General features: G+C 43.0%; 1 protein-coding gene across 2 annotated transcripts in view; it reads right to left on the reverse strand.

Annotated features, from left to right (window-relative positions):
- Window positions 1-23,275: 23,275 nt before the first annotated feature.
- Window positions 23,276-25,886, reverse strand: part of SDC2 (syndecan 2) — a 122,960-nt gene continuing 120,349 nt past the window's right edge. For both annotated transcript variants that reach the window (XM_061439317.1, XM_061439318.1), the window contains exon 5: window positions 23,276-25,692. In XM_061439317.1, the coding sequence (XP_061295301.1) occupies window positions 25,529-25,692 (164 nt within the window). In that variant the 3' untranslated portion in view covers window positions 23,276-25,528. The remainder of the gene's footprint in view (window positions 25,693-25,886) is intronic.

Here is a 25,886-nt window from a genome sequence, read left to right on the forward strand (position 1 = left end):
GCTGGTAGTTGTTAGGGACTAGAGTTAAGGGAGAATGAGGAGTTATTGTTTATGGGGTAGAGAATTTCAGATTTATAAGAAGAAGAGAGTTCTGTAGATAAATAATGATGATAGCAAAATAATGTGAATGTGTTTAGTGCTAACTGAACTGTACACCTAAAAATGATTAAGATGGCAAATTTTGTGTTATGTGCATTTCCTGACAATTAAATTTTTTTTAAAAATATAGTGGCAGCCCTTAAGTACTTGGTGGGGGCCTAGGGGATCATGTACAGTTAAAATCCTTCTCCTGTTGAGGAAAAAGAGCTTCCTCTTAAATACAGAAGGATTTCTTAGTTTGGGAATGTTTTAAGTGATTGCTTGATATTTATGTTTTTTCTTAGTATTCATTCCCTGTGGGGGTTGTCCTCAGCCTAGCATTGTGATAGATTCCAGGAATCAAAGACAAATGAAACACTTCCTCTGCTCTCAAGGAGATTAGAGGCAGGTGGAAGAGGCAAGCATGTGAAAAGATGGTTTCAAGACGGTGTGACAAGGGCTGGACTAAAGGTGAACACACCTAAGGAGGCATCTAAATCATACTGGAGGGCCAGAAAAGCTTCCTGAAAGAAGTGATGTTTTGCTTCATCTTGAAAAAACGATTGGAATTAATTAGGCAGAGGAGTCAGGACATTCTAGGGAGAGGCTGCTGAATACACGAAGACTTGAAGGTGTGAAACATAATGATCAGCGTGGGGACCCAACATGGCGAGTGTGTAGAGGTGATAAAGTGGACAGTTAGGCAAGGATAAGAACCAAGACTGGAGATCAGTTAGAGTGGGGACTTTATCCTAGAAGCTACAGGGAACTTTTACAAGCAGAATAATTACCTCTCTCATCCCAATTTCAGGACAGTGCAAAAATTTCTACAGTGGATAAAAAGTGTTCTAAGAGATTGTCTCAGCCAGCTATTGATGTATAACAAATCATCTCAGTGTCTAAAACAACTCATTTATTTTTGCTCATGTCTTCAGGCTGGCCAGGCCCATTCTAGGCTGAGCTCAGCTGGCTGCTCTGCTCTGCAAGTCTGTCGGGCTCAGTCCTTTGCTGTAGGTTGGCCTCCACATCTGATCCAGGTGTGTTAATTCTGGGCCCTGGGAAAGCACTGCCTATGGGGCCTTCTTATCCTCCTTGGTGCAGTTGACCATCCAGCGCATCTTCTTTCCATGGCAATGACAGAAGTCCCAGAGGGAAGGCAGAAACTGTGATGTCTGTGAAGGCCGAGGCTCTGAACAGGAGCATAGTGATGTCCACCCACATTCCATTGGCCAGAGCAAGTCATACAGCTGAGTCCAAAGTAAAGAGGCAGGGCAGTACCCTGTGCCTCTAGTGAGAGAAACAATCAACTCACTTGTAAAGAATGTAGATACAAGGAGAAGTGAAAACTGGGGTCAATAGTTCAATCCAGGGGACTTCCCTGCTGGTCCAGAGGCTAAGACTCCATGCTCCCAATGCCTGGAGTCCAGGTTCGATTCCTGGTCAGGAAACTGGACTCCCACATGCCACCACTAACGCCTGGCACAACCAAGTAAATAAACTAAATTTTAAAGTATGGTATTGGCATAGTCTCAAGGCATTTTAAAAAACGGTTCAATATACCATTCAGTTCATTTCAGTTCAGTTCAGTCGCTCACTTGTGTCTGACTCTCTGCGATCCCATGAATCGCAGCACGCCAGGCCTCCCTATCCATCACCATCTCCCAGAGTTCACTCAAACTCACATCCATCGAGTCGGTGATGCCATCCAGCCATCTCATCCTCTGTCGTCCCCTTCTCCTCCTGCCCCCAATCCCTCCCAGCATCAGAGTCTTTTCCAATGAGTCAACTCTTCGCATGAGGTGGCCAAAGTACTGGAGTTTCAACTTTAGCATCATTCCTAATATAGCATAGAGGGTATTTTTACTCAATATTTAGAGACTACATGGTCTAGAGAAAGAACTGCAGTTGTGGAGCCAATCACTTAATATCTTTGTGGCCTTTTTTAAGTTACTTAAAATTCTCTAGACATCAGCTTTCTCATCCATAAAATATAGATTGATATCTCCCCCACCTTGTGATTGCAAGACTTGCACGTGATATTCTCCATGGGCTTTGCGTTTTGGGCACCAATGCTAACTATCTACAATGTGCCGTGGCTATTGATAAGAAGTATGAGAAGGGAGATCAGTGGTTTGACTTTGCTGCTGCCAAGTCAACATACTGGAGAGAAACAAAAATTGAGTAGAACCCAGAATACAGCATTCCCCTAAGATGACCACTAATACCGTCTCTGCCGGCAACAACTTTCTGTCTTTGAGGAAAGATGTGTCTTCCAGAGAAAGTCAGCTGAATGATATATGTTTGGTCTGACAGCTCTTTTACATATTCACTTTACTCCTTGGCAGTTTGAATTTTTGGTTCATAAATAAGAGGGGTATTTGCCCCACAAGGATCTAGGACAAAGCAGGGCAGGAGGCAGGTGGGAAAAACACCTCCTGGCATTGGTTTACAGACGTTCTCCCTGAGTGTGTAACCACTGTTCTGTCCAGATGGGCTCCCTTGGTCAAAGCATTGTGACAAGGACAACCCCCAAGCTATTCTTATTTATCTTCTCAGATTGAGACCAATTGGCCCAACATCAAAAACCTCTTTGAACCCAGCTCTCTTGAGTCCCATGGTAATGCTCATTCTCCTGTTGGCATAAATTAGATAGGCAAAAGGCTAAGCTGCTGAATATGAGACAGCACAAAACATAGAAACTAAAATAATAATGATATTCAGTTCTCTCTCATATTGTTCAAAATGAGCATGCGGTCAAAATGGTTTGGAGGCTGAGGTCCATGTGGACATCCAGGAATGCAGGTTTCTTTTAATTTTTTCTTCAACATCCTCAAGCAACCCTTCCCAATCAAGAGAATTAAGGTTCAATGCTATAAAGTATCCATGGTGGTAATGAATTAACCTTTCTCTTATGTATCTAGAATAGTATAGCTTTGTACCGTCCTTGGAATGATGGAGATCAGAGTTACTTAAGTCATTTTCTCTAAGATTTATTTCTCTTACAGGGATATGATTTTGAGATAGGCTGCTTGAGTGTGGTTCTTACCCATGGTTGAAGGTACCATATCTGCACATTTCCCTCCATGGGAAGGGAGACAATAGACCTGAGAGAAAGGAGATTCTTCAATCAACTGACTTGCGAGTTGCACACATTACTTCTGCTCACATGTAATTACCCAAAATATAATTTCATAGCCTCATTTAGTTACACCGGAGATAGGGAAAGTAGTTTCTCACTTGCCCACCATAAGCACAGCTAAGACTTCTGGGGATTCTGTCACTAATATGAAGAAGGATGAAATAAACAGGGAGACAGTTATCAGTCTCCCACATTTCACTATTATTCACTAGAGAGTAAGTTTCATGAGAGCAGGAACTGTGACTCATTCACTAAGAACAAATAAGTAAGTATATTTTTTTTACAAGGACTTCCCTGGGGGCTGAGACAGTAAAGAATCCAGTGCAGGAGACCTGGGTTCGAATGATCCCTGGGTTGGGAGGATCTCCTGGAGGAGGGCCTGGCAACCCATTCCAGTATTCTTGCCTGGAGAATCCCATGGACAGAGGAGCCTGGCAGGGTACAGTCCCTGGGGTCACGAAGAGTCAGACACCAGCAAGCAATGAAGCACACAGGCTTTTTTTGTCATTTTTTACCATAGTATCTAGTACCTAGAAGATTGAATTCCATTTATTTATATCACATTAAGATAGTTCAGAGGACTGTCTGAAATTATAATTTTCAGAAGACCCAGGACTAAATATTTCAGTCCAGTTCAGTCACTCAGTCATGTCCAACTCTTTGTGACCTCGTGGACTGCAGCACACCAGGCTTCTCTGTCCATCACCAACACCCAGAGTTTACTCAGACTCACGTCCATTGAGTCAGTGATGCCATCCAACCATCTCATCCTCTGTTGTCCCCTTCTCCTCCCGCTTTCAATCTTTCCCAGCATCAGGGTCTTTTCCAATGAGTCAGTTCTTTGCATCAGGGGGCCAAAGTATTGGAGCTTCAGCTTCAGTATCAGTCCTTCCAATGAATATTCAGGACTGATTTCCTTTAGGATTGGCTGGTTTGATCTCCTTGCAGTCCAAGGGGCTCTCAAGAGTCTTCTCCATCACCACAATTCAAAAGCATCAATTCTTCGGCACTCAGCTTTCTTTATAGTCCAACTCTCACATCTATACATGATGACTGGAAAAAACATAGCTTTGACTAGACGGACGTTTGTTGGTAAAGTAATGTCTCTGCTTTTCGATATACTGTCTAGGTTGGTCATAGCTTTTCTTCCAAGGAAGAAGCATCTTTTAATTTCATGGCTGCAGTCACCATCTGCAGTGATTTTGTAGCCCCCAAAATAAAGTCTCTCACTGTTTGCATTGTTTCCCCGTCAATTTGCTATGAAGTGATGGAACCAGGTGCCATGGTCTTAGTTTTCTGAATGTTGAGTTTTAAGCCAACTTTTTCACTCTCCTCTTTCACTTTCATCAAGAGGCTATTTAGTTCCTCTTCACTTTCTGCCGTAATGGTGGTGTCATCTGCATATCTGAGGTTATTGATATTACTTCCAGCAATCTTGATTCCAGCTTGTGCTTCATCCAACCCAGCATTTCGCATGATGTACTCTGTGGGGTGACAATACACAGCCTTGATGTACTCCTTTCCCCATTTGGAACCAGTCTGTTGTTCCGTGTCCAGTTCTGTTTCTTCTTTACTTATTTAACATTTTCTTCTTCTTTTTTTTTTTTTTTTGGTGGCTGCTGCTGCTGCTAAGTCGCTTCAGTCATGTCCGACTCTGTGCGACCCCATAGACAGCAGCCCACCAAGCTCCCCTGTCCCTGGGATTCTCCAGGCAAGAACACTGGAGTGGGTTGCCATTTCCTTCTACAATGCATGAAAGTGAACAGTGAAAGTGAAGTCACTCAGTCATGCCCGACTCTTAGCGACCCCATGGACTGCAGCCTACCAGGCTCCTCCGTCTGTGGAGGAGGGAGGTAACCTTGATCTTCTCTGAGTTAAGTTTCTGATGCTGGGAAAGATTGAGGGCAGGAATAGAAGGGGGCAACAGAGGATGAGATGGTTGGATGACATCACTAACTCAATGGACATGAGTTTGAGCAAACTCTGGGAGACGGTGAAGTACAGGGAAGCTTGGCATGCTGCAGTCCATGGGGTTGCAAAGAATCAGACATGGCTTAGTGACTGAACAAGTTTCTCATTGTTCATTTTAATTATTGATTACTTTCAAATGTTTAGGATCAATTTAGGATTTTCATAAACCTGCAGAAGAAAAATTCTTTCCTCAACTCTGACACAAAATGTTAGGATATGAAGATTATGTGGAATAAAGAAGCTGGTGTTTGTAAAAAGCACTTAAAATGACAGCTGGCACATGGTGAGTGTATACAAGGGTAATAGGTGACAGAAGATAACCGAGAGACAGACAGAATGAAGAAAGTGCAAGGAGAAGCAGGGCAATGCTCTCTGCCTTATCTGTGAGTATATTATAACATTTTCTACTAGAGGCAGAAACTGCTGCTAGGTAAGGACTATCTCTGGCAAGGACTATCTCACCAGACACCTGAAGCTTCATTTCTCTGCTTGGCCAAGCCCAGACGCACTTTGCCCACTACATGTGCTCGAGTCCCTGTAACTCTTACCAATCTCCTTGTGGACACTAAAATGACAAACAAAAGTGGGTGAGATTGGAAATGAAGACCCAGGGCAGCCAATTAACTAATTAATTTTTAAAAAGTGGATGAGAGTAGACACTAGTTTAGCACGTAGAGAAAGGGCCTGACTCAGAAGGAAGCCAGTGCCGTAGCAAGAACATTAAGAGTCCTCAAACCTGGTCTTCTGAGGTCATTCCTGGACATGATAGAGATAAAATAGCACACAGAACGCTTCAGGACAGGAGAGGACTGGAGCTTGTAAAATCTATCACCCCTGGTTTGGGTAGAGCTGCCTGGAATGGTTGTATGGTTCGCCCCACCCCTCTCCATGCGTCTATAGTCTATTCCTCTGGTAACAGCGCTTTGCTACCCTTCTAGAGATTCACTGCTCTCTCCTTCCACGTGATTCTGGTACAGTTGTGCCCGCTCCCACCACACCCAGAGTGAACTCAGAGTACGCCATCTTCCTGACCATGTGACTGGTTTGTTCATGGACATGTGACTCAAACGGAACTAGAGTCTTCCTTAAAACGTACTGCAGACACTGGAAGAAAGAGGGTGGATTCTTCGGGACAGATGAAGGAAAGTGGAAGATGATCTATTTGAAAACATCTTTCCTAGCCCTTTTCATGTGGTTAAAAAAATGCAGTCAAACCAAAGAGGGAAGCAGAGTTGAGCAGAAGCCAGGCGGAAAGTACTGATACCACATGAACCCCAAGATGTAGTTGTTTCTGAAAGTAGATTTGCCCCTTTCAGCTACACGCACAAATAATTCCCTTTTTTATTAATATTTAAGCTTATTTTACTTAGTGTTTCTGCTCTTTGCTTCCCAGAGAGTCCTAATTCATAGAGTACATGATTTGGTTGCAAGGGCTAAGCTCACCATGACTAAGACTGCTGGGGAGCTACAGACAGTTCCTAGTAATGTCCCAGAGGTTCAGAAAATTGCTCCAGGTTCCACTGTGTACCCTCCATTCTAAACCTCTTCCCTGGTTGCTTATCTCTATTTGTGTCCTGTGGTCTGGTACCTAGATCTCTTTGGATTGACACTTCATGGTCCATTGAGCCTTGTCTTCTATTTCAATCTCACCGTGAACTTAGTTCCTCCAAAAACCCTGGGCTGCAGCCTTTGTATCCTGTGGACCCGTATCTCCAGCCTCTGTGCCTGGCCCAGGACCCCTGGGCCTGACATCTCTCCGTAAGCAAGAACCACGTTGTCACTTTGTTTTTTTCCATGGGCCCTGGAGCAAACCTTCCAGGTGCCCTTAATATATATTCCCCTTCTTTTCATGTTGTTGCCCTTGGCTTTAATTTATGCTATTCAGGAAACCCAAAGGTCAAAATTTTCTCTAGGGTGGTCCAGTGGTTAAGACTCTGAGCTTCCACAGCAGGAGGCATGGGTTTGATCCCTGGTCAGGGCTTATAAGACCCCACAAAGCTATGTGCCTCAACTCCTGCCAAAATCCAAACAACAACAACAACAACAAAAGCTTCCTCTGTCATCCACTGAAGTTATTCAGACTATTTTCCCCAGATTTGTTAATAGGAATTTTTGATGGGAAAGTAGAAGAAAGAATAAACTTTTATAAAGAGGTTAGTCATTCAAATAAGGAAGTCTTATAGAAGCAACCTAAATGTCCATCTACAGAAGAATGGATAAAGAAGATGTGATACTTATACACAATGGAATATGACACAGCCATGTAAAAGAATGAAATAATGTTATTTGCAGCAACATGAATGGACCTAGAGAATGTCATAAGAGTGAAGTAAGTCAGACAGAGAAACAGAAATGTAGAATGACATCCTTTACATCCAAATCTAAAAAGACATGACATGAATGAAATTATTTACAAAATAGAAACCGACTCACAGACCTAGAGCACAAAATAATGGTTGCTGGAGGGAAGGATGGGGAAGGGATAGTTAAGGAGTTTGGGATGGACGTGTACACTGTTATATTTAAAATGCATAATCAACAAAGACCTACTGCATAGCATAGGGAACTCTGCTCAATGTTATGTGGAAGCCTCAACGGGAGGAAGTATGGGGGAGGATAGATACATGTGTATGTATGGCTGAGTCCCTTTGCTGTACAGCTGAAACTATGACAACATTATTAACGGCTATGGCCCAATACAAAATTAAATGTTTAATAATAAGCATTTGGAAGTCTTTAAAATCTATATTGCATAAGGCACTTTGGTCACTTTTAGCCTTATGTAAGACTTTTAGCCTTATTGGAGTATGTCCTTATTGTGGACTCAATTGTGTCTCCTCAAAATTCTTATTGAAGTCCTAATCTCCAGTGCCTCAGAGTGTAACTGTATTTAGAGATAGAATCTTCAAAGAGGTAATTAAGTTAAAAGGCAGTCATTAGGGTGGGCCCTAATCCAATAGGATTGGTGTCTTTATTGGAAGAAGTGATTAGGACACAGCCATCTCTCAGCCAAAGAAAGAGGCTTCAGAAGAAACCAACCTGGTGGACACATTGATCTTGAACTCCTAGTCTTCAGAACAGTGAGAAAATGTCTGTTAAGTCACTCAGTCTGAGGTACTTTGTTATGGTTTCCTTTGCAAACTAATCAGTTCCCTACTAATTATTAACAAATTGACATTTCTCTTCACCAAATCCATTGGGAAAGAACAATAGAAATCTCTTCCTGGCTCGGTTCCTCTCGTTCTCTCTATGTCTCTCTCTCACTCTCAAGGAAAAAAAAAAAAAAAAAAACACAGAAAAGAAATTCATGGTATTTGTGGAATTACTACTAAATGTTTTCTTATCCAGCCAGTAGGCGTGGATCCAGGGCCTTGATCACTGGTGGGAGAGGATCATAGCAGTCTCATCCACCAGAGTCAACTGTGGCCTCTTTTCCTCCTCTTCTTTCCCTTCCTTTCTTCTTCCTGAACAACTTGTGCAAAATCCATTAGATGGAGCCGAGCAAGTAAAGTGTGTATGCATGTGCATTGGGGGCCTAGGGGGTTGGTGAGCTGCGGTGCCCAGGGGAGGACGCTAGTGTCTGCGTGGCAGGAGAAGGGTAACCACACAGGGCTAAGCCTGGCACGAGGTAGCTTGGCCTGAGAAGGGTGAGGAGGGCGTTTATGTGGTTGAGCTGCCTGAGTGAGGAGTTGAAGGCTGCGTGGGGAGAGGCGAGGCTCCGTGTGGGAGCGTGACCCCGTGTGGGGTGTCATGGCCAAACAAAGTGAGGAGGGTGTCTCTTCCTCACAGGGGTGCTACTCAGTGAAAGACAGTAAAGCCCGAGCAGAGTGAGGAAGACGTCCACACGGGGTGTTGGGAGAGGTGCTGGTGTGGAGTGGGAGTCCAGTGGGGTGAGGAGGATGCCCAGAGAGAAGGGGGTGTGTTGGGGGAGGTGCTGGTATGGAATGGGAGTCCAGCGGGGTGAGGAGGATGCCCAGACAGAAGCTGGGGGGGGGCGGTATGAAGTGACAGGGCTTGAGCTGGGTGAATAGGGCATCCATGTGGTAGGTCAGCCCAACGTGGGGTACTGGAGCCTAAGTGGTATAAAGAGGACAAATGAAAGATTGGTTACATAGAAGTGGGTTGATTAAATAAGAAGATATATTAAGGACAAGGAAAGCTAGATGTCTCATGGTTGGAGAAGGAAATCGCAAATACAGAAAAAGGAAAACTAGTATGAACCCTGTGTGTTGGATTAGAGTTGAAGATGATGATGTGAACAGTTTTCAATACAGATATATAGAGAATAAACAGAGAGATGATAAATAGATTTTAAAAATGTAAACATATACACACACAAATACACATCCCTTATTTCTGTGTGCTGAGAGGATGAGAGCATGTGGGAATAGTGATACCCCAATATCAGTGAATATCCTAAGTGTCTAGATTGTGATTTCTAAACACTATTCTGCACTTAAAAAACATCAGGGATCCTTGGATAAATGGCTGATTCCAGAACTTGGCTACAAAAAGTACAAGATCACCCTGAAACCTCTTTTTATTCCAGAAAGTTAAAAACTGATCAAAGATTTTAGACACATGTCACATCAAAAAGACACAGAAGCCAGTTTAAAGGGGCTCCTACTAGCCAAATATGGAATAATACTAAACATGAAAATAAATAAAGGTAGTTGCAGATTATGACCCATTAAAGTAGGAATTCATGAATCAATACTGATATAAATAAATAAAAAATTTTAAGGTATGATAAGAAATAGTATAAGGACTTCCCTGGTGGCCCAGTGTTCTCAACAAGGTTTGTGCTCTCAATGCAGGGGGCCCGGGTTTGATCCCTGCTTGAAGAACTAGATTCCATATGCCGCAGCTAAGACCTGGTGCAGTCAAATAAACAAATATTTTTAAAAAGAAATAGCATAATGGGATATTTCCCTAGTCTCAAAATAAATCCCCGTAAGGCACTGACAAATTACAAAGGGAAAGATGCCTGGGAGGCAGATACCAGCTTAATGGGAAGGCAATGGCACCCCACTCCAGTACTCTTGCCTAGAAAATCCCATGGGCGGAGGAGCCTGGTAGGCTACAGTCCATGGGGTCGAGAAGACTCGGACACGACTGGGTGACTTCACTTTCACTTTCATGCCTTGGAGAAGGAATTGGCAACTCATTCCAGTGTTCTGTCCTGGAGAATCCCAGGGACGGCAGAGCCTTGTGGGCTGCCATCTATGGGCTTGAATAGAGTTGGACACGACTGAAGCGACTTAGCAGCAGCAGCAGCAGCCTCAGCATCATGCTGCATCGTGCTTCATCACTCAGTCACGTCTGACTCTTTGCAACCCCAAGGACTACAGCCCACCATGCTCCTCTGTCCATGGGATTCTCCAGGCAGGAAAACTGGAGTGGGTTGCCATTTCCTTCTGTAGGGGATCTTTCCGACCCAGGGGTCAAAACCATGTCTCTTGCATCTCCTGCATTGCAGGCGGATTCTTTACCACTGAGCCCTAACATCATCAGTAATGGGGCAAATCTAAGTCTTTTGACACCTGATGGGAGGCAGCATCAGTTCTATGATATTTCTGTCAAAGACACACAGCCTGAATTTAATCAGGAAGACACATCAGGCACATCTGTGTGGAGGGATGCTCTACAAAAGCCTTAAATCTCCGCAAATGTCAAGGTCATGAAAGTCAAGGAACGATGGAAAAATGTTCTGTATCAAAGGAGACTAAAATGACACCAAAACTCCACATGTTATTCCAGACTGAATCCCTCATCTGAAGGGCTTTACTGAGATAATTAAAGAAACTTGAAGAGGATCTGAAGATTAGCTGGTAGTGATGTATTAGTGTTGATTTCCTGATTTGCTAGTGGCATTGTGGTCATGTAGGGGAATGTCTTTTTTTTTAATATATATATAGGAAATACACACTTAAATGTCTGGATGTGATGGGGCATCATGTTAGCAACTCACTCGTACATGCTTCAGAAAAAAAAATTATTTGTACTGTAATGTTTCTGTAAATTTAGGATCATTCCCAAATTTAAGAAAGCAAAGGTCAAGGATGCAGCACAACTGGGCGTCTCTTCAAAGACTCTGTGTCATGAAAACAGGGATGGATTGAAAGAGTCTTATGGGATATGACAAGCAGATGCAAACATGGTCTTGGATGGGATTCAAATTTGGACAAACAGCAACAAAGCACACTTTGGAGATGACTGGGTAATGTAAATATGGTTTTTTATTAGATGAGATGAAACGTGCTGAAATGGAAAAATGGACACCGTTCACCAGGGGAAAAAAAGCAGGTTACATAGAACAAGTGGAGAAGGCGATGGCACCGCACTCCAGTACTCTTGCCTGGAAGATCCCATGGACGGAGGAGCCTGGTGGGCTGCGGTCCATGCAGTCAGGAAGAATCGGACACGACTGAGCAACTTCACTTTCACTTTTCACTTTCATGCATAGGAGAAGGAAATGGCAACCCACTCCAGTGTTCTTGCCTGGAGAATCCCAGGGACGGGGGAGCCTGGTGGGCTGCCATCTATGGGGTCGCACAGGGCTGGACACAACTGAAGTGACTTAGCATCAGCAGCAGCATAGAATAAGTAGTATGCATCACGTGATCTCATTTCACACACACAAAAAGAAATACAAGGAAAGTTCTAGAAAGATAAATACTAACCTTAGTATTGGTACTTGAGTCGCATTTTAGTCTATTTTTGTTTGTCTTTATTTTCTAATATATAACAATGTCCATGCCCTCTTTCTGTGATAGTAAAAGATAATTTTTAAGTAAAATTTAAATAAAAGAATTAGCTGGAAAGAATCAATGGGATCATACACAACCTTGAATAACTCACATTTTCATCAGCTGGGATGTGTTGATGTTACAGAAGACATTGGGCAAAGTCCTCGAGGCATCTACTTGTCTCTGGAATGGGGAGATCACTTCTGTTCCATGAATCTGAGAGGTGCTTAAGGGTGTATCTGGCTGTATCCGTCCATTTTAACACTATTTAGATGCATTTCACTTAAATCACCTGTAAAATCAGAACTAATGTCCAGCTGCAGGAGGATGTTGAGTGTACTAAATGAGTTAATACATTTGCAAAGTGTTAAGTGGGCTTCCCAGTTGGCTCAGCGGTAAAGAACCCACCTGCCAAGCAGAAGAGTCAGGTTAGATCCCTGGGTCAGGAAGATCCCCTGGAGAAGGAAGTGGCAACTCACTCCAGTACTCTTGTCTGGGAAATCCCATAGACAGAGGAGCCTGGTGGGCTATAGCTGTGGGGTTGCAAAGGATTGAGCACTACTTGGCAACTAAACATCAAAAACAGAGTGCTAAATAAATTATTAATAGGTACATATAGCACCTCATTTATACAACTACAAAATTTGCAATCATCTCATTTTTCGTTTCCTAAAGAGAATAAAACCCAAGTTCTCGGAGTCTTCTGCTTGGCCTTTGGATTCTTTACCACTGAGCCACCTCAAAAGCTCATTTAACACTTTACAAATATATTGACTTACTTAGTACTCCCAATATCCTTCTGCAGCTGGGTGTTAATTCCAATTTTACAGGTGAGGTAACTGAAATGCTTCTATATGGTATTAAAATGGACTAATATAGCCAGACAATCCCTAGGCAGAAAAGAAAAAACAGAAAAGAAACAGAGCCTCCCAGTTTAGATTGGAATGTGGCATTTATTTTAACTCATGAACACTTCTATTGCACCTTCTGTATGCTAGGCACTATTCAAAGGGCTTTACAAATAATACATTTTTAATACATTAAAAAATGGTTTAGTTATTTATTTTTGGTTGCACTGGGTCTTTGTTGGGGGTCTTTGTTGCTGCACGTGGGCTTTCTCCTGATTGCAGTGTGGTTTATCACTGTGGCGGCTTCCCTTGTTGCAGAGCACAGGCTCTAGGCGCTCGGGCTTCAGTAGTTATGATGCATGGGTTTAATTGCCCGTGTGGAATTTTCCTGGACCAGGGATTGAACCTGTGTCCCTTGCACTGATAGGAAGATTCTTATCCATTGTACCACCAAGGAAGTCCCAGATAAAACATTTTTCATCATCATAATATTCCTATGAGAAGGGTAATTCTATTACCTTCCCCATTTTATAGTTGAAAGAATTGAGCCCCAAAGAGGTTAAGCTGTATAAAGTCACACAGCCAGTGAGAGGCAGGGATAGGATTAGAACCAGGCAGTCCAAGTTCTTAGCCTCAACCCATGCAGCCGCTCTTACCACCACATGCAGCCGCTCTCACCACCACATAACCAGAGCACAGGAGTTGTGCTGGAACATTTATGTGGTGGTGGTGGTTTAGTCACTAAGCTATGTCCAGCTCTTTGTGACTCCATGGACTGTAGCCCACCAAGCTCCTCTGTCCATTGGATTTCCCAGGCATGAATACTGGAGTGAGTTGCCATTTCCTTCTCCAGGGGTTCTTCCTGACCCAGGGTTGGAGCCCGCATCTCGAACACTGCAGGCGGATTCTTTACCACTGAGTCACCAGGGAAGCACATGTATGTGCCAGTTGCTTTCCAAAAATTCACCTGCAAGCTGATATTTTAGGTTCTAATATATTTCCCACCAAAACAGTACTGCAAATTGTTTGGTCCTAGGCCAACCTTTTTAAATATTTCAAACTTATTTAACGACACAGCTGATTCATAACAACTATGGCCTCAAGACCAGTGTCCCTCTGGGCAAAGGATGATGAAGAGGTTTTATCTCCCAACTCGATTCTAATCAATGACTAGCTGCTGCACAGGGCAGTGAGTGCTGTCTAGAGAAGAACTCTGAGGTTGTCTTTAGCAGACCAGGATCAGTTAATAATGTCTTCCATGAACAGAGATGTAGGAAGAGAGGCGCTGAAGGTGGGCGTTTGCTGTTTCTGCTCTGGAGTCGTTTCACTGTGACACGAAGCTGTAGACTGAGGCTTGCAACCCTGTCTCTGGATGAGTCTCACTGTTGAGTCCTGAGGAGTCCAGGGAGTGGAAGAAAGGGACATGGCAGGGATTCTGAGAACCAAAGGGGGAGGCAGAAACTGCTCGAGCCTGCCACTGACAGCAGGGCCGGAGGGTGAGATTAGCAGCCAGGACTACTCTGATGGGGTGACAACAGCTGTTCAGAATCACTGGTAACTTGCAAGTTGAGAATCTATGTGTCAGTCATCCTGGCCTAGCCCTTCCCCACACTTGCAAACATCTCCCCAACGATCTCCACCAGCAAGCCTAAGGGAGGCGAGTTTCTGTCTACTCTCATGGCATTTATTTCAAGAAGTTGTCACAATGGTTAAATGATTCATCCCAGGTCACACAGTGAGATCAGTCATGAGTTATATATAAAAGCAATGTCAGAGTAGAATGAAAATAAGTATATAGAGCCCAGCAAGAAGATCCCACAAACCACCAGCTTACGTACAGGACTGTTAAACTAGGGTTTGGGATGGGTGGATCCTTGCTCATACTGCTGAGGTTTTCAGAGAGGCATAGAAGAATGTGAAATAGACTTTGCATGTGGTTTGCTGACGGCTTATTTCTCAAGATAAACTAGAAAAAAAAAAATTAGATAAAGCTAAAAGTGAGTCCCAGGCTAGGTTGCATTTAAAAGAGTACTGTAGCCCAGCAGGCCTCCAAAATGTCATGTCAGCTTTCAAAGGCATTTCACAATTGCTGCAACAGCACTGATGGAATAAAGCCAAGCGGCGTTAGAAGCAGCCCAGTCCCCTAGACGTCGATAACAATGCCAAGAGCAAAATCAGAAAGGACCATTGCCTAGCTTGACATGTGGGTCCTACAGCTGCCAAATCATATCCATTAGCCATGCCAAAGTTATCCTCGGAGAAATTCCTCATGAGAGGCTCAGTGGCCCAGCAAGCTACAAAATCGCCCAGGATCCAGGCAAGCAATGGGTTCCAGTCTTCCAGCTTCTGCCAGGCAGACTTGATCAGAGCAGATCAGTAGGAAACGTTCAGTAGCTATCCTCTTGTTCATAAAATGGGCATTCCACCCATAGTGTTTGTGTGTGTGTGTGTAAGACAGAAAGAGACAAGGAGTGACAGAGAGGGCACCGGAAAGCAATGACAAAATGAACAAAAAACATTCTTTTAGGGGATGGGGTCCAGTGGTTGGGCTCTGGGATTTCACTACCAAGGGCACAGGTTCAACTGAGTCCTGGTTAGGTAACTAAGATCCCACAAACCTTGAGGCCAAAATAAATAAATAATGCATTTTTTTTTACAAGTTGTCCAGAATATGGGGTTAACATGATTAAGTGAACTAAAAAGAGAAATGTGGAGAAAAAGAACACCTTGCTCATTTCCTAATCCCTTGTCCTGGTATGACAGGAGACTGTGACACAGGGGCTGAAATGCCTCCAGCAGAAATGACAGTCACACTTTCCTGTGCTGAGGAGGTGAAAGAAAGCAAAGCTGAAACTCGGCGAAGCTGGCCAAGCCAGGCGAAAGCTTCTCTCCCACCTGCACATCTGCCTTGGGCTTTTCTTCTTTTCAGATTGTTGCAAGAAAACAGATGGCTGCAGAAGCCTGAATTTTAAATTTATGAATGGAAATTTGAACAGATGTTAGCAATCAAGATGGCATATAAGAATTTTTTTCATACCATGCTTACAGCCCAGCCTCCTTCACATAAATGGGAGGGGAGGTCATAAAAAGGGTAGTTTTTGATCTCAGGACAGCATGGATCCAGCTTGGTGATTATGTGGCACCATAACGGAAATATTGAGAGAACAAAGGAAGAAAACACAAATCAGCTCCCTGTATAAATGCTAAATATTTATCTACAAAATGATAAAGTGTATCTGCAAGAATACCATTAACCCATCAAGAGCACATTCCCTGTTTTAAGTGGGGGATGTTCAAGCCCAAGGTCTTAACAAATATCTGTGAACACCTACTTGCTTGGATTCTGTTTAGATTTTTGACGTGATATAGATTGTTTGGTTTGGTTTGGCTTGGCTGAATGTCCCAGACATATGGTGCCTTACTACATTTCAGGGAGGAATTTTGTAAGAGCTAGTAAGAGAGCTGATGATATGGGCATGTGTTCATTATCCAAGGCTAGGAACTGGCCTAGGTACTCAGGGTGGGAAGCAGCAAAATGAATCGAACCTGATCTAGTCCCTCAATACACTGAGAACTGAAGCAAAAGCAGGTATGTAACATGAGGCTTGACAAAGGTACACGTTGAAAGTTGTAGGAGTAAAGGGGAGGAGTGGGTTGACTGGGGACTGGATCATGACATCTTAAGATATCATGGTTCCTGGTATCTTAAGGAAAAGGGAAAAGTCAGGAGCTTGCAGCCATCTGGGAGAAGAGTGTCACCCAGGGCTTGTTAGCCCACTCCAGTACTCTTGCCTGGAAAATCCCATGGACGGAGGAGCCTGGTAGGCTGCAGTCCATGGCATCGCTATGAGCCGGACATGACTGAGTGACTTCACTTTCACTTTTCACTTTCATGCATCGGAGAAGGAAATGGCAACCCACTCCGGTGTTCTTGCCTGGAGAATCCCAGGGACAGAGGAGCCTGGTGGGCTGGCCGTCTATGGGGTCGCACAGAGTTGGACACAACTGAAACGACTTAGCAGCAGCAAACTTTCAAAATACGGGGTGACCATAAAGTATGGAAATGTGAATTGTAGAATGTAATCAGGTATTAAAATATAATGTCAATAAGCCACTTATTATGTATTCATCTGGATTTTCAGACTTGGCCACCATGGCTCTGCAGAACTGGCCTAGGTGTGCTCAGGCTGGGAAGCTGCAAAATGAATCCCACCTGATCTAGTCCCCCAAGACAATGAAAACTGAAGCCAAAGCAGGCATGTAACATGTGGCCATCACTTCTTGCCACTGCCTTCCAGTATGGTTGTCTCTCTATGGTTGTCGAGGACTCCAACAGCCTGTGGCTCAGATGGTAAAGACTCTGCCTGCAATGTGGGAAACCTGGGTTCAATCCCTGGGTTGGAAAGATCCCCTGGAGAAGGGAATGACAACCCACTCCAGTATTCTTGCCTGGAGAACTCCGCAGACAGAGGAGCCTGGTGGGCTACAGTCCATGAGGTCACAGAAGAGTCAGACAGACCAAAACATTTTTTTTGGCTCTCCAAAATCCACTTCTCGCCACTGCCATCTGTGATGGTCGTGTCTTCTTCTTGAGAACTGAAACGGCCTCACTAGTCTTCCTGCTTGTGTTTTTGCCCACATCCATCATCCACAACCAATCTGTTCTCAACACCATAATCAAAGCAATCCATTTGAAGCAGTAGTTCTCAAAGTGGGGTCCTTGGGACTAGCAGCAGTAGCTGCAGCTGGGAAGTTGTTGGGAATGAGAGTTCTTGAGTTCTCCTCAGCTATAGAATTAGAAGTTCTGAAGGCAGGGTCCAGAAATCTGTTTCAACAAGCCCTCCTGCTGATTCTGATGCCTCCTAAGTTTTGAGAATGAATTGTAAGCATAGGAGAGGTAATGTCGCTCCTTGGTTCAGCTACAAGGCCATCCACATATCATCTGGCATGTGGACCCTTCTCTGACAGCCCATCACTTGTCTCTAACCCACTTGCTCCTTGGCTATACACTAGGTCTTGACATTTACTGCACCTTCTGCCTAGAAGAAGGCGATGGCACCCACTCCAGTACTCTTGCCTGGAAAATCCCATGGACAGAGGAGCCTGGTGGGCTGCAGTCCATGGGGTCGCTAAGAGTCGGACACGGCTGAGCGACTTCACTTTCACTTTTCACTTTCATGCATTGGAGAAAGAATGGCAACCCACTCCAGTGTTCTTGCCTGGAGAATCCCAGGGATGGGGGAGCCTGGTGGGCTGCTGTCTATGGGGTCGCACAGAGTCAGACACAACTGAAGTGACTTAGCAGCAGCAGCAGCAGCAGCTGCCTAGAATGTTCCCCAGCACTCCAGGCCTCCTACCACACCCACCATAGCTCAGTCCCTCCCCACCTTCTTCTCTGCTCAAATGTCACTTTCTTTTTGACACATTACATATTTATGGTCTATCCCTTCCCACTAGAATGTAAGTTACTTGAGAACAGGAACTTTGTTTCATTGGCTCCTGTATTCCCAAGGCTGGACCTGTGTACCTGGTACATAGTGGGTGCCCAGGAAGCAGTTGGTGAAGGGATGAATAAATGATCCTGAAATAAGGTTCTACCAGAACCATAGCAGAATGTGTATTAACTGCATTACCTCACCAACTGTGCCTCACTGAATTCCCACAACAGGCCATGCAGTGTATGTTATCATCTTTATTTTACATGTGAAAAAGTGAACTTAATGAGAAAAAGAAGAGTAGTAGACGCTTAAAAAAAAAAAAAAAGGAGAGGATGGAGATATGGGGTGGTCAGAAAAGGAAATCTTCCTTAATCTCCAAGTTCTGGGTCTGACAGGGAGCCAAACCCATCTACATTTTGTACCATCTTTACCAGTTTTTGTTGCAATTGGTCTGGGCAGAGGAAATGCCAGATTACTCTGGTATTTACCTGAGCAGAATGTAATTAAGGAACAAATAAAGCTCTGCTTTCAATGATCCCAGGACAAGGTTACAAGTAGGAGAATTACTGTTTAGTGTACTGGTATTTTCCTATTGTAAACACAGAAGACAGAGATATTTCCTGAATATTCAGATAGTTCTTACTATCTCCCAATGACTTTTTTCAGTTTTAACAACAGTCCATCGTGTATGTTATTAATGACCTGGTAGAAGTAGAAGTAGATACTTTAACATGCTTATTAATGTGCTCAAAAATGAACACCCTATCAAGCATTATGGGGATTTCTTCCCCTCCGGCAATTAAAAATTGTTTCCTGCTAAGCATCTGCCAGAATGAAAATCCAGTCCTGTGGCCAGGGCTAAAGAGCGAATCTGGTAGTGGTTCATCTGCAAAGGACTGTGTGAGGAGGCAGGCCTAGGGCCTTCCTCCCGCTCCACTGTCCACCTCTCCAGTGATCTCATCTAGTCCCAGGGCTTTAGTACCGTCTGCATGCTGTTCACTCCTGTGTCATCAGTCGGGGGCCAGGAAGGAAAATAGAACCCCCGCGGGGTGACAAAACAGAAGGAATTTAATCCAGGGAATTACTGACAAAGACATTGGAAAAGCTGTGCGGGCAAACCGGGGAGAGTCAGATAACCCAGAGGAGAGCAACAGCAGGAAGCTGTGACCCTCCCTGGGGCTGGAGAGACAAGGAGGGCAAAGTGGGGTTTGCGAGAGTTTGGGAACAGTGTGGGGGTGGGGGGAGGGGGACTTGGAGGAGAGTCCGAGCAGTGGGATCCGAACAATAGAGGAGATGCATAAAGCTGGAGATGCTGCTCAAAGCAGGGAGAGGGGAAAGTACTCTGGCTTTCCCCTTCCTCTTGATCTTTAGCCTTCTGCCAGCACTGGTCAGACTTTCTCAGAAGTCAGCTGGCAGGGGAATTTGGGGAACATAGCTTGCATGGGTCACCCCCACCCCAATTTCCATGCAGAGCAGAGCAGGGAAGAGAAGGAAGTGAGTGAGAGTGCAAACAGGCAGTAATGGACACTGCTGCTAAATTTACATCTCCAGCTCAGACCCCTTCTTTGGGCTCCAGATTCTTACATTCAGTTGTTCACCAGACACTTCCACGTGGGTGTCTAACAGTTCTAACTTAACATGGTCCAAAGAGATCTTAACAGCTAACTCCCCCTGATAGTCTCTCCTTCTCAAAATGTTGATCACCCAACTCAGTCATAAATATGAGTGACCTCTTATTCCTTTCTTTCCTCTCTGTTCCTTCCAATCTTTTAGCAAGAGCCATTGATTCCACCTCCCCAACAGTCCCTCTCCAGGCTTCTGAGTCTCCACTATTACCTCCTTAGGCCAAGCCACCATCCTTTCTCTGCTAGGTAAAGATCATGACCTCTGAACTGGCCATGGTTACCCACCCACCCAGCCTCCGCCCCGTCTCCTTACATCCATTGTCCAGAGTTCAGTTCCTAAAGATCTGGAGGGCAAGTATAAGGAGTCAGGATGTTATTCTCAGTAACACAGGAGCCACTGAAGGAAGTGACATAAATAATTTATGTGGTAAAGAGCCCAGCCTAGATTCTTCATGGGAACTAAAAAGAAGGGATCAAAGGTGGAAGAAAGAAGACTGATCAGGAAGTAGTTATGCATCTCAGCACTCTTATCCCACCTCTTCTACACCTGTGCACTTGTTCAGCCACCACTGGCCTTCTCACTGTGCCTCCAACATGCCAAGCCCCTTCCCTCTGAAAGGCATCCCACAGCCTGGATGTCCATCCTAATGTGAGCACATCTGGCTCCACATCATTCAGGCCCTACTCTCCTGGAGAGCTTTCCTGACCAGGTGGTAGTAATTACAGCTGTTCACAAATAGCCCACCTCTGTCCTTAGGGGCACAGAGTGAGACTGTACTTCTCTGCACCTGGGCAGTTGGTCGTGGCCGTGCGACTTGCTTTGCCCAATGAAACATGGGTGAAGCGATACACATCGCCACTGAGGGGGTGCCTAAGAGCCACTGTGCGTTTCCCCATGATTTTTCTCCTGCCACGAGACTGGCAGTGTTCCAGATCATGGCTCCTCCACTGGCCCGAGACCTGGAGTGAAGATGACGATTGTTCAGAGTCGCTCTCTCTGCCAACCCATGGACTCCTGGCATGAGCACCATGTTTCCTGTTTTAAGCTGCTGAGACTTTGAGATGGTGACCACAGCACGCCTAGTCCACCTGGACTGAAATAAGCCCTCAGTCCCTTACATCAGCCTGTGCCAGGTCCATTGTGGAAATACTACCACCAAGTGATAATTTCTACTCGGTGATTTTACCCATGAATTTTGTTTCTCTTATGCAGCCCTCTCCAAACTCCATGAGAGAAGGAGTTCTGTTTACCTAGTTCACCACTATACCCCCAGCTTCTAGGAAGGAGCCCAGGACAAGTCACTAGGCAAATATCTGTTGATTAAACCTCCAATGCCTTGCACATAGCATTTGTGGCTTATGTGTGCTATTTTGTTGAGGCAGTTGGAATGAATGAGTCTTGCACTCAGCACATCTGAAGCATCAAAGCCTAAAGCTTCACTCTGCTATTTATGGGTTAGGACAGTTGCTCAGGTTACACCCTTCCAGCTAATTCACAGGAAACCAATTTCCCCAAAGTCACCATGATTTCTTGGTCAGAAAAAGCTCTGCTAAAGACCATATGCAGCAGATAAACAAAAAGGAATCAAATTCTAGAACCATAAATCATAAGAGTGAAGTTGCCCAGAGTTAGGAGACAGAGTGGAACAAAATCCATTTTGATACTGTTTTATCAATTCTATATGGCAGAAACATTACTTTGCCAACAAAGGTCCATCTAGTCAAACTATGGTTTTTCCAGGAGTCATGTATGGATGTGAGAGTTTGACTATAAAGAAAGTTGAACACTGAAGAATTGATGCTTTTGAATTGTGGTGTTGGAGAAGACTCTTGAAAGTCCCATGGACTGCAAAGAGATCAAAGCAGTCAATCCTTAAGGAAATCAATCCTGAATATTCCTTGGAAGGACTAACGCTAAAGCTGAAACTTCAATTCTTTGGCCATCTTATGCGAAGAACTGACTCATTGGAAAAGACTCTGATGCTGGGAAACATTGAGGGCAGGAGGAGAAGGGGTCGATAGAGGTTGAGATGGTTGGATGTCATCACTGACTCAATGGACATGAATTTGAGCAAGCTCTGGAAGTTGGTAAAAGACAGAGAAGCCTGGCGTGCTGCAGTCCATGGGTCGCAAAGAGTCGGACACGACCAAGTGTCTGAACTGATAATGGCAGATAGCTATTTTACCCTTTTTCAATGCCAACTAAATCTAATTCCCCAGAAATGAGACAAATCTCTGATTTCACTATGGTCATAAAATATTGGCATTGAAGAAAACCTTAGTGATTACTTAATTTAGATAAATCTATTTATCAGCTGGCTTGATTTAATTGGAAACCTCTGAGGGTCTCACTGTTGTCTGCCAGAGGTTTAGAACTTAAAAAACTCAAGTTAGAGGTCGTTTTGCTTAGTCATTACCTTTTCAGACCAAATACATTTTAATACACTTTTTCAAGCATTTCATTATGTAGTTATAATAAAGCTGTAAAGAATATCCTTATTATAAAATTAGGGCTTCCCTGATGGCCCAACAGTAAAGAATCTGCCTACAATGCAGGAGATGTGGGTTCCATCCCTGGGTCGGGAAGATCCCCTGGAGAAGGAAATGGCAACCCACTCCGGTATTCTTGCCTGAAAAATCCCCATGGACAGAGGAGCCTGGCAGGCTATGATCCAAAGGGTCGCTGAGTCAGAAACAACTGAGCAAGTGTGTAGGATTATAGAATTAATCCTGCAATATTTTTTGTTTTATATTTTTTCTCACTTCAAAATTTCCCTTATGGTTTCAAAATGTCTGAGATATTGAAGAAATAAATTCTTAAAAACTACAAAGTTACTGTACCCTTTGGTTTTTTAGGGCAACCAAGGTAAATTAATTTTGTTCTCCTTATTTAAATGTCTCCTAGACCCTAGACAAACAGGCTATATCCGTAATAAGCAAGTGTATATTGTCTTTAACTTGCAAAAAAAAAAATACCAAAATATAATTTCTTAAACATCTGATCTGAAAGTATTAAGTTTTAATGTCGATAGATGGTAATTTCTGCAATCTTGTCTAACCTAAATTCAACTTTACTAACCATGTCCTAATCCTGAAGTTCAGGTACTAGGCACTTGCAGGTGAAACTTTTTAAAAAATGAGCTCATACCATTACCCACATGTGCTCAAAATGGGACAGTTTGAATACTGCACGCTTCTCAAAGAAAGCCGTATTCACACATAGGAAATCATTTAGATGTGGTTAAGGAAACAGGAAATTTTCACATTGGCTTTAATATTTATATTTTACCAAAATTTTCCTGAACTTGGTAATCATTACTAACACTTTTCATAGTAGTATTTACTGAATCTTTAAAAACAAACAAACAAACAAAAAAACTGAGCAGAAAACGTAGAGTTGAAGAAAACTGGATGTCAGTCTATACAATGATTTTTTACTTTCAGCATGACAGACTTTATTTTGGCACTTTAACAAATATTTTGCTTTACAGCAGTGACAAAATATTTGCCAGAAATTTCCTTTTCCTGGCATGAATATTCCAAGCAGTTAATATTCTACGAACTGAACTTTGCTATGCTTTGCACAGTTAGAGGTATACCCACTACACTCATAACCTCCATAACCGAGGGACATTGTGCAGCTTTAGAAAGTGCTTGCACTTCTTTCAATCACTCTGCAGTAGACTGATTCTGTAAGTGATGGGACAGGACTTTAAGAATTAAGGCCATTAAGAATTTAAGTAAACACTGTTCTGAGTGCTGCATCAATTTTTTTTTTTAAATCTGTGGCAATTCCAGGGAATGTCCTCTAAATGAAGCAAGTATTCATACTTCGTTAAAAGCAAATTATATGTTGGAAAGGTTGCTGTTTTTCCTGTCTTCTTCCTACTTTGGCAGTTCACACTTTAAAACAAAATTGGTGGTAAAACAGAAAAAGGAAATGTTCAGTTAGAAGGAAGTCCCCAGCCAGGGCGCCAGGGTACCCTCACATTTCCATCTCTTCCTCAGGCATCACTGCTCTCTGGCAACCTCATTCCTAAGCAGTGAAGCCCTCCTTTTAACGCCTAGAACCTCCCTGAGGGACTCTTCTTCCCCATAGTGTGAACTATGGTATTCCATCTATTACTTCTTCAGTTAAACTTCAGGAGAGATTTGGAGCACAGTTTCAAAGGTAAAACAATCCAGAGGACTAAACCATAGATACCGACATCAGGAAAGCCCTCTTTAGTTCTTTGGAAATCATAGTCCTAAAAGTTATTTGTCAGAGCAGGTATCCATCTCAATATTGCCATCAATATTGAGCTATCTTTATAAAGGTTGTGAAACTCACAATTCCCTCCCTGGGAGCCTTCCAATATCTATATCCAAACACACACAGGATGATACATTCAGATTTCCTCTGGCCAATTCAGAAGCGAATCTGATAATAAACAGCTTCATCAAATGAGCTCTTTGGTTTTGATTTACAGACACCGTGGAACACTCAGAAATCAAACCCACAACATCCTTGAGAGCAGACGGTTGTTAGCAAAGGGGAGGTGTACATTTGATCGAAAATGTACAAAATTTATAACAGTGACATTTTCAATATTAGGCCACATGATTTATTCAGTAGTTTTTATATTCCCAAATTACAATTTACGTCTATTCGTAAGACTACAAAAGTTACCATTAGAATTGTCTGTGCTTATAAAATACCAACTTTTTTTTTAATTGTTATATATACTCATTAACACCAGTCTGCAACGAGTTACATAGAATCATAGGCACTTCAAAGGCTTAAAAAGACGTTTACAACTTAAATGCATTTGTAAGAACAAAAACTGATTTTTTCTTAAGTCCCTACTCGTACCTTCAAATTGCAAGAAATTAGCAAATACAGTGGCCAAAGGAATCTGCAGCAACTTCTCAAAATACTGTTAGCATCTTTGGGTTTGCTGAGGCTTGTCAAAAACTCACATCAAATCCTCTCAAAAGAAGATCTGAATGGATAGACATGACTAAACAGTTTTGTGGTGATAATCCAATTTTACACATTAATTTGCTGTTGCAAATCTGCCTGAAGCTACAGGTAATGAAAAATAAAGCAAGTGTAAAATGGATAGTCTGACACTTAAAAATTTATACAAAGTGAAGGTTAAAGTTTACATATTTGAAAATCACATATACACTAAATTACCATTATCTGAATTACCCAAAGACAAATTGCACCGTAACAGCTACAAAAGGCATAGAGTTTTGTTTTGTTTCCAAGGGCGAGCAGAGGAGAGGGGAACAACAGATAAATTAACAAAGTAAGACCAACTTGATAAGGTCACTCTGAGACATGCTGACACAAATGAAATAGCTTTCATCTTTGAACCATCGGATAAAAACACTCTTTTCATATTTGCGCATAGAAATTTAAACCGATTCCATATACATTGAGCGTTTTTATAACATAATATTTTGCCACTGCTATTCACAGAACACTGCAGATGTTAAGTTTGAATTTTATGTTGTTCTAAAGAAATACATGAAAAGATTTAAATACAATGGGATTTTTATCATTAAAGTGCCAGAATGGCTCTTTAATGAAAAAAAACAAAAAACAAAAAACAAAGATCTTCATTATTCTATGCAAAAGCTTTATTTTTAAAAGTTCAGTGATCTCATAAATAGAGACACTAAATGGGAGTTTTCACGCATAAAACTCCTTAGTAGGTGCCTTCTGATAAGCAGCACTGGATGGTTTGCGTTCTCCAAGGTCATAACTTCCTTCATCCTTCTTTCTCATGCGATACACCAACAGCAGGATGAGGAAAATTGCAAAGAGAAAGCCAATAACTCCGCCAGCAATGACAGCTGAAACACACCAAAGGAAGATTACTTTTAGAAGAGATTCAAGGATGGCAGAAATTAGCTTTGTTAAGGCCAATTTATCAACACTTTCATAAAAAGCTTAATTTGAAAACCCCAAAACTAAAAAAAACTGGATTCAATGAAGCAACCAGGTAATTAAGCAAAGCTGACATTCTTCAAGAGGTATAATACTTCCT

Source organism: Bos javanicus, chromosome 14, assembly GCF_032452875.1.
Source record: "Bos javanicus breed banteng chromosome 14, ARS-OSU_banteng_1.0, whole genome shotgun sequence".
NCBI lineage: Eukaryota > Metazoa > Chordata > Mammalia > Artiodactyla > Bovidae > Bos > Bos javanicus.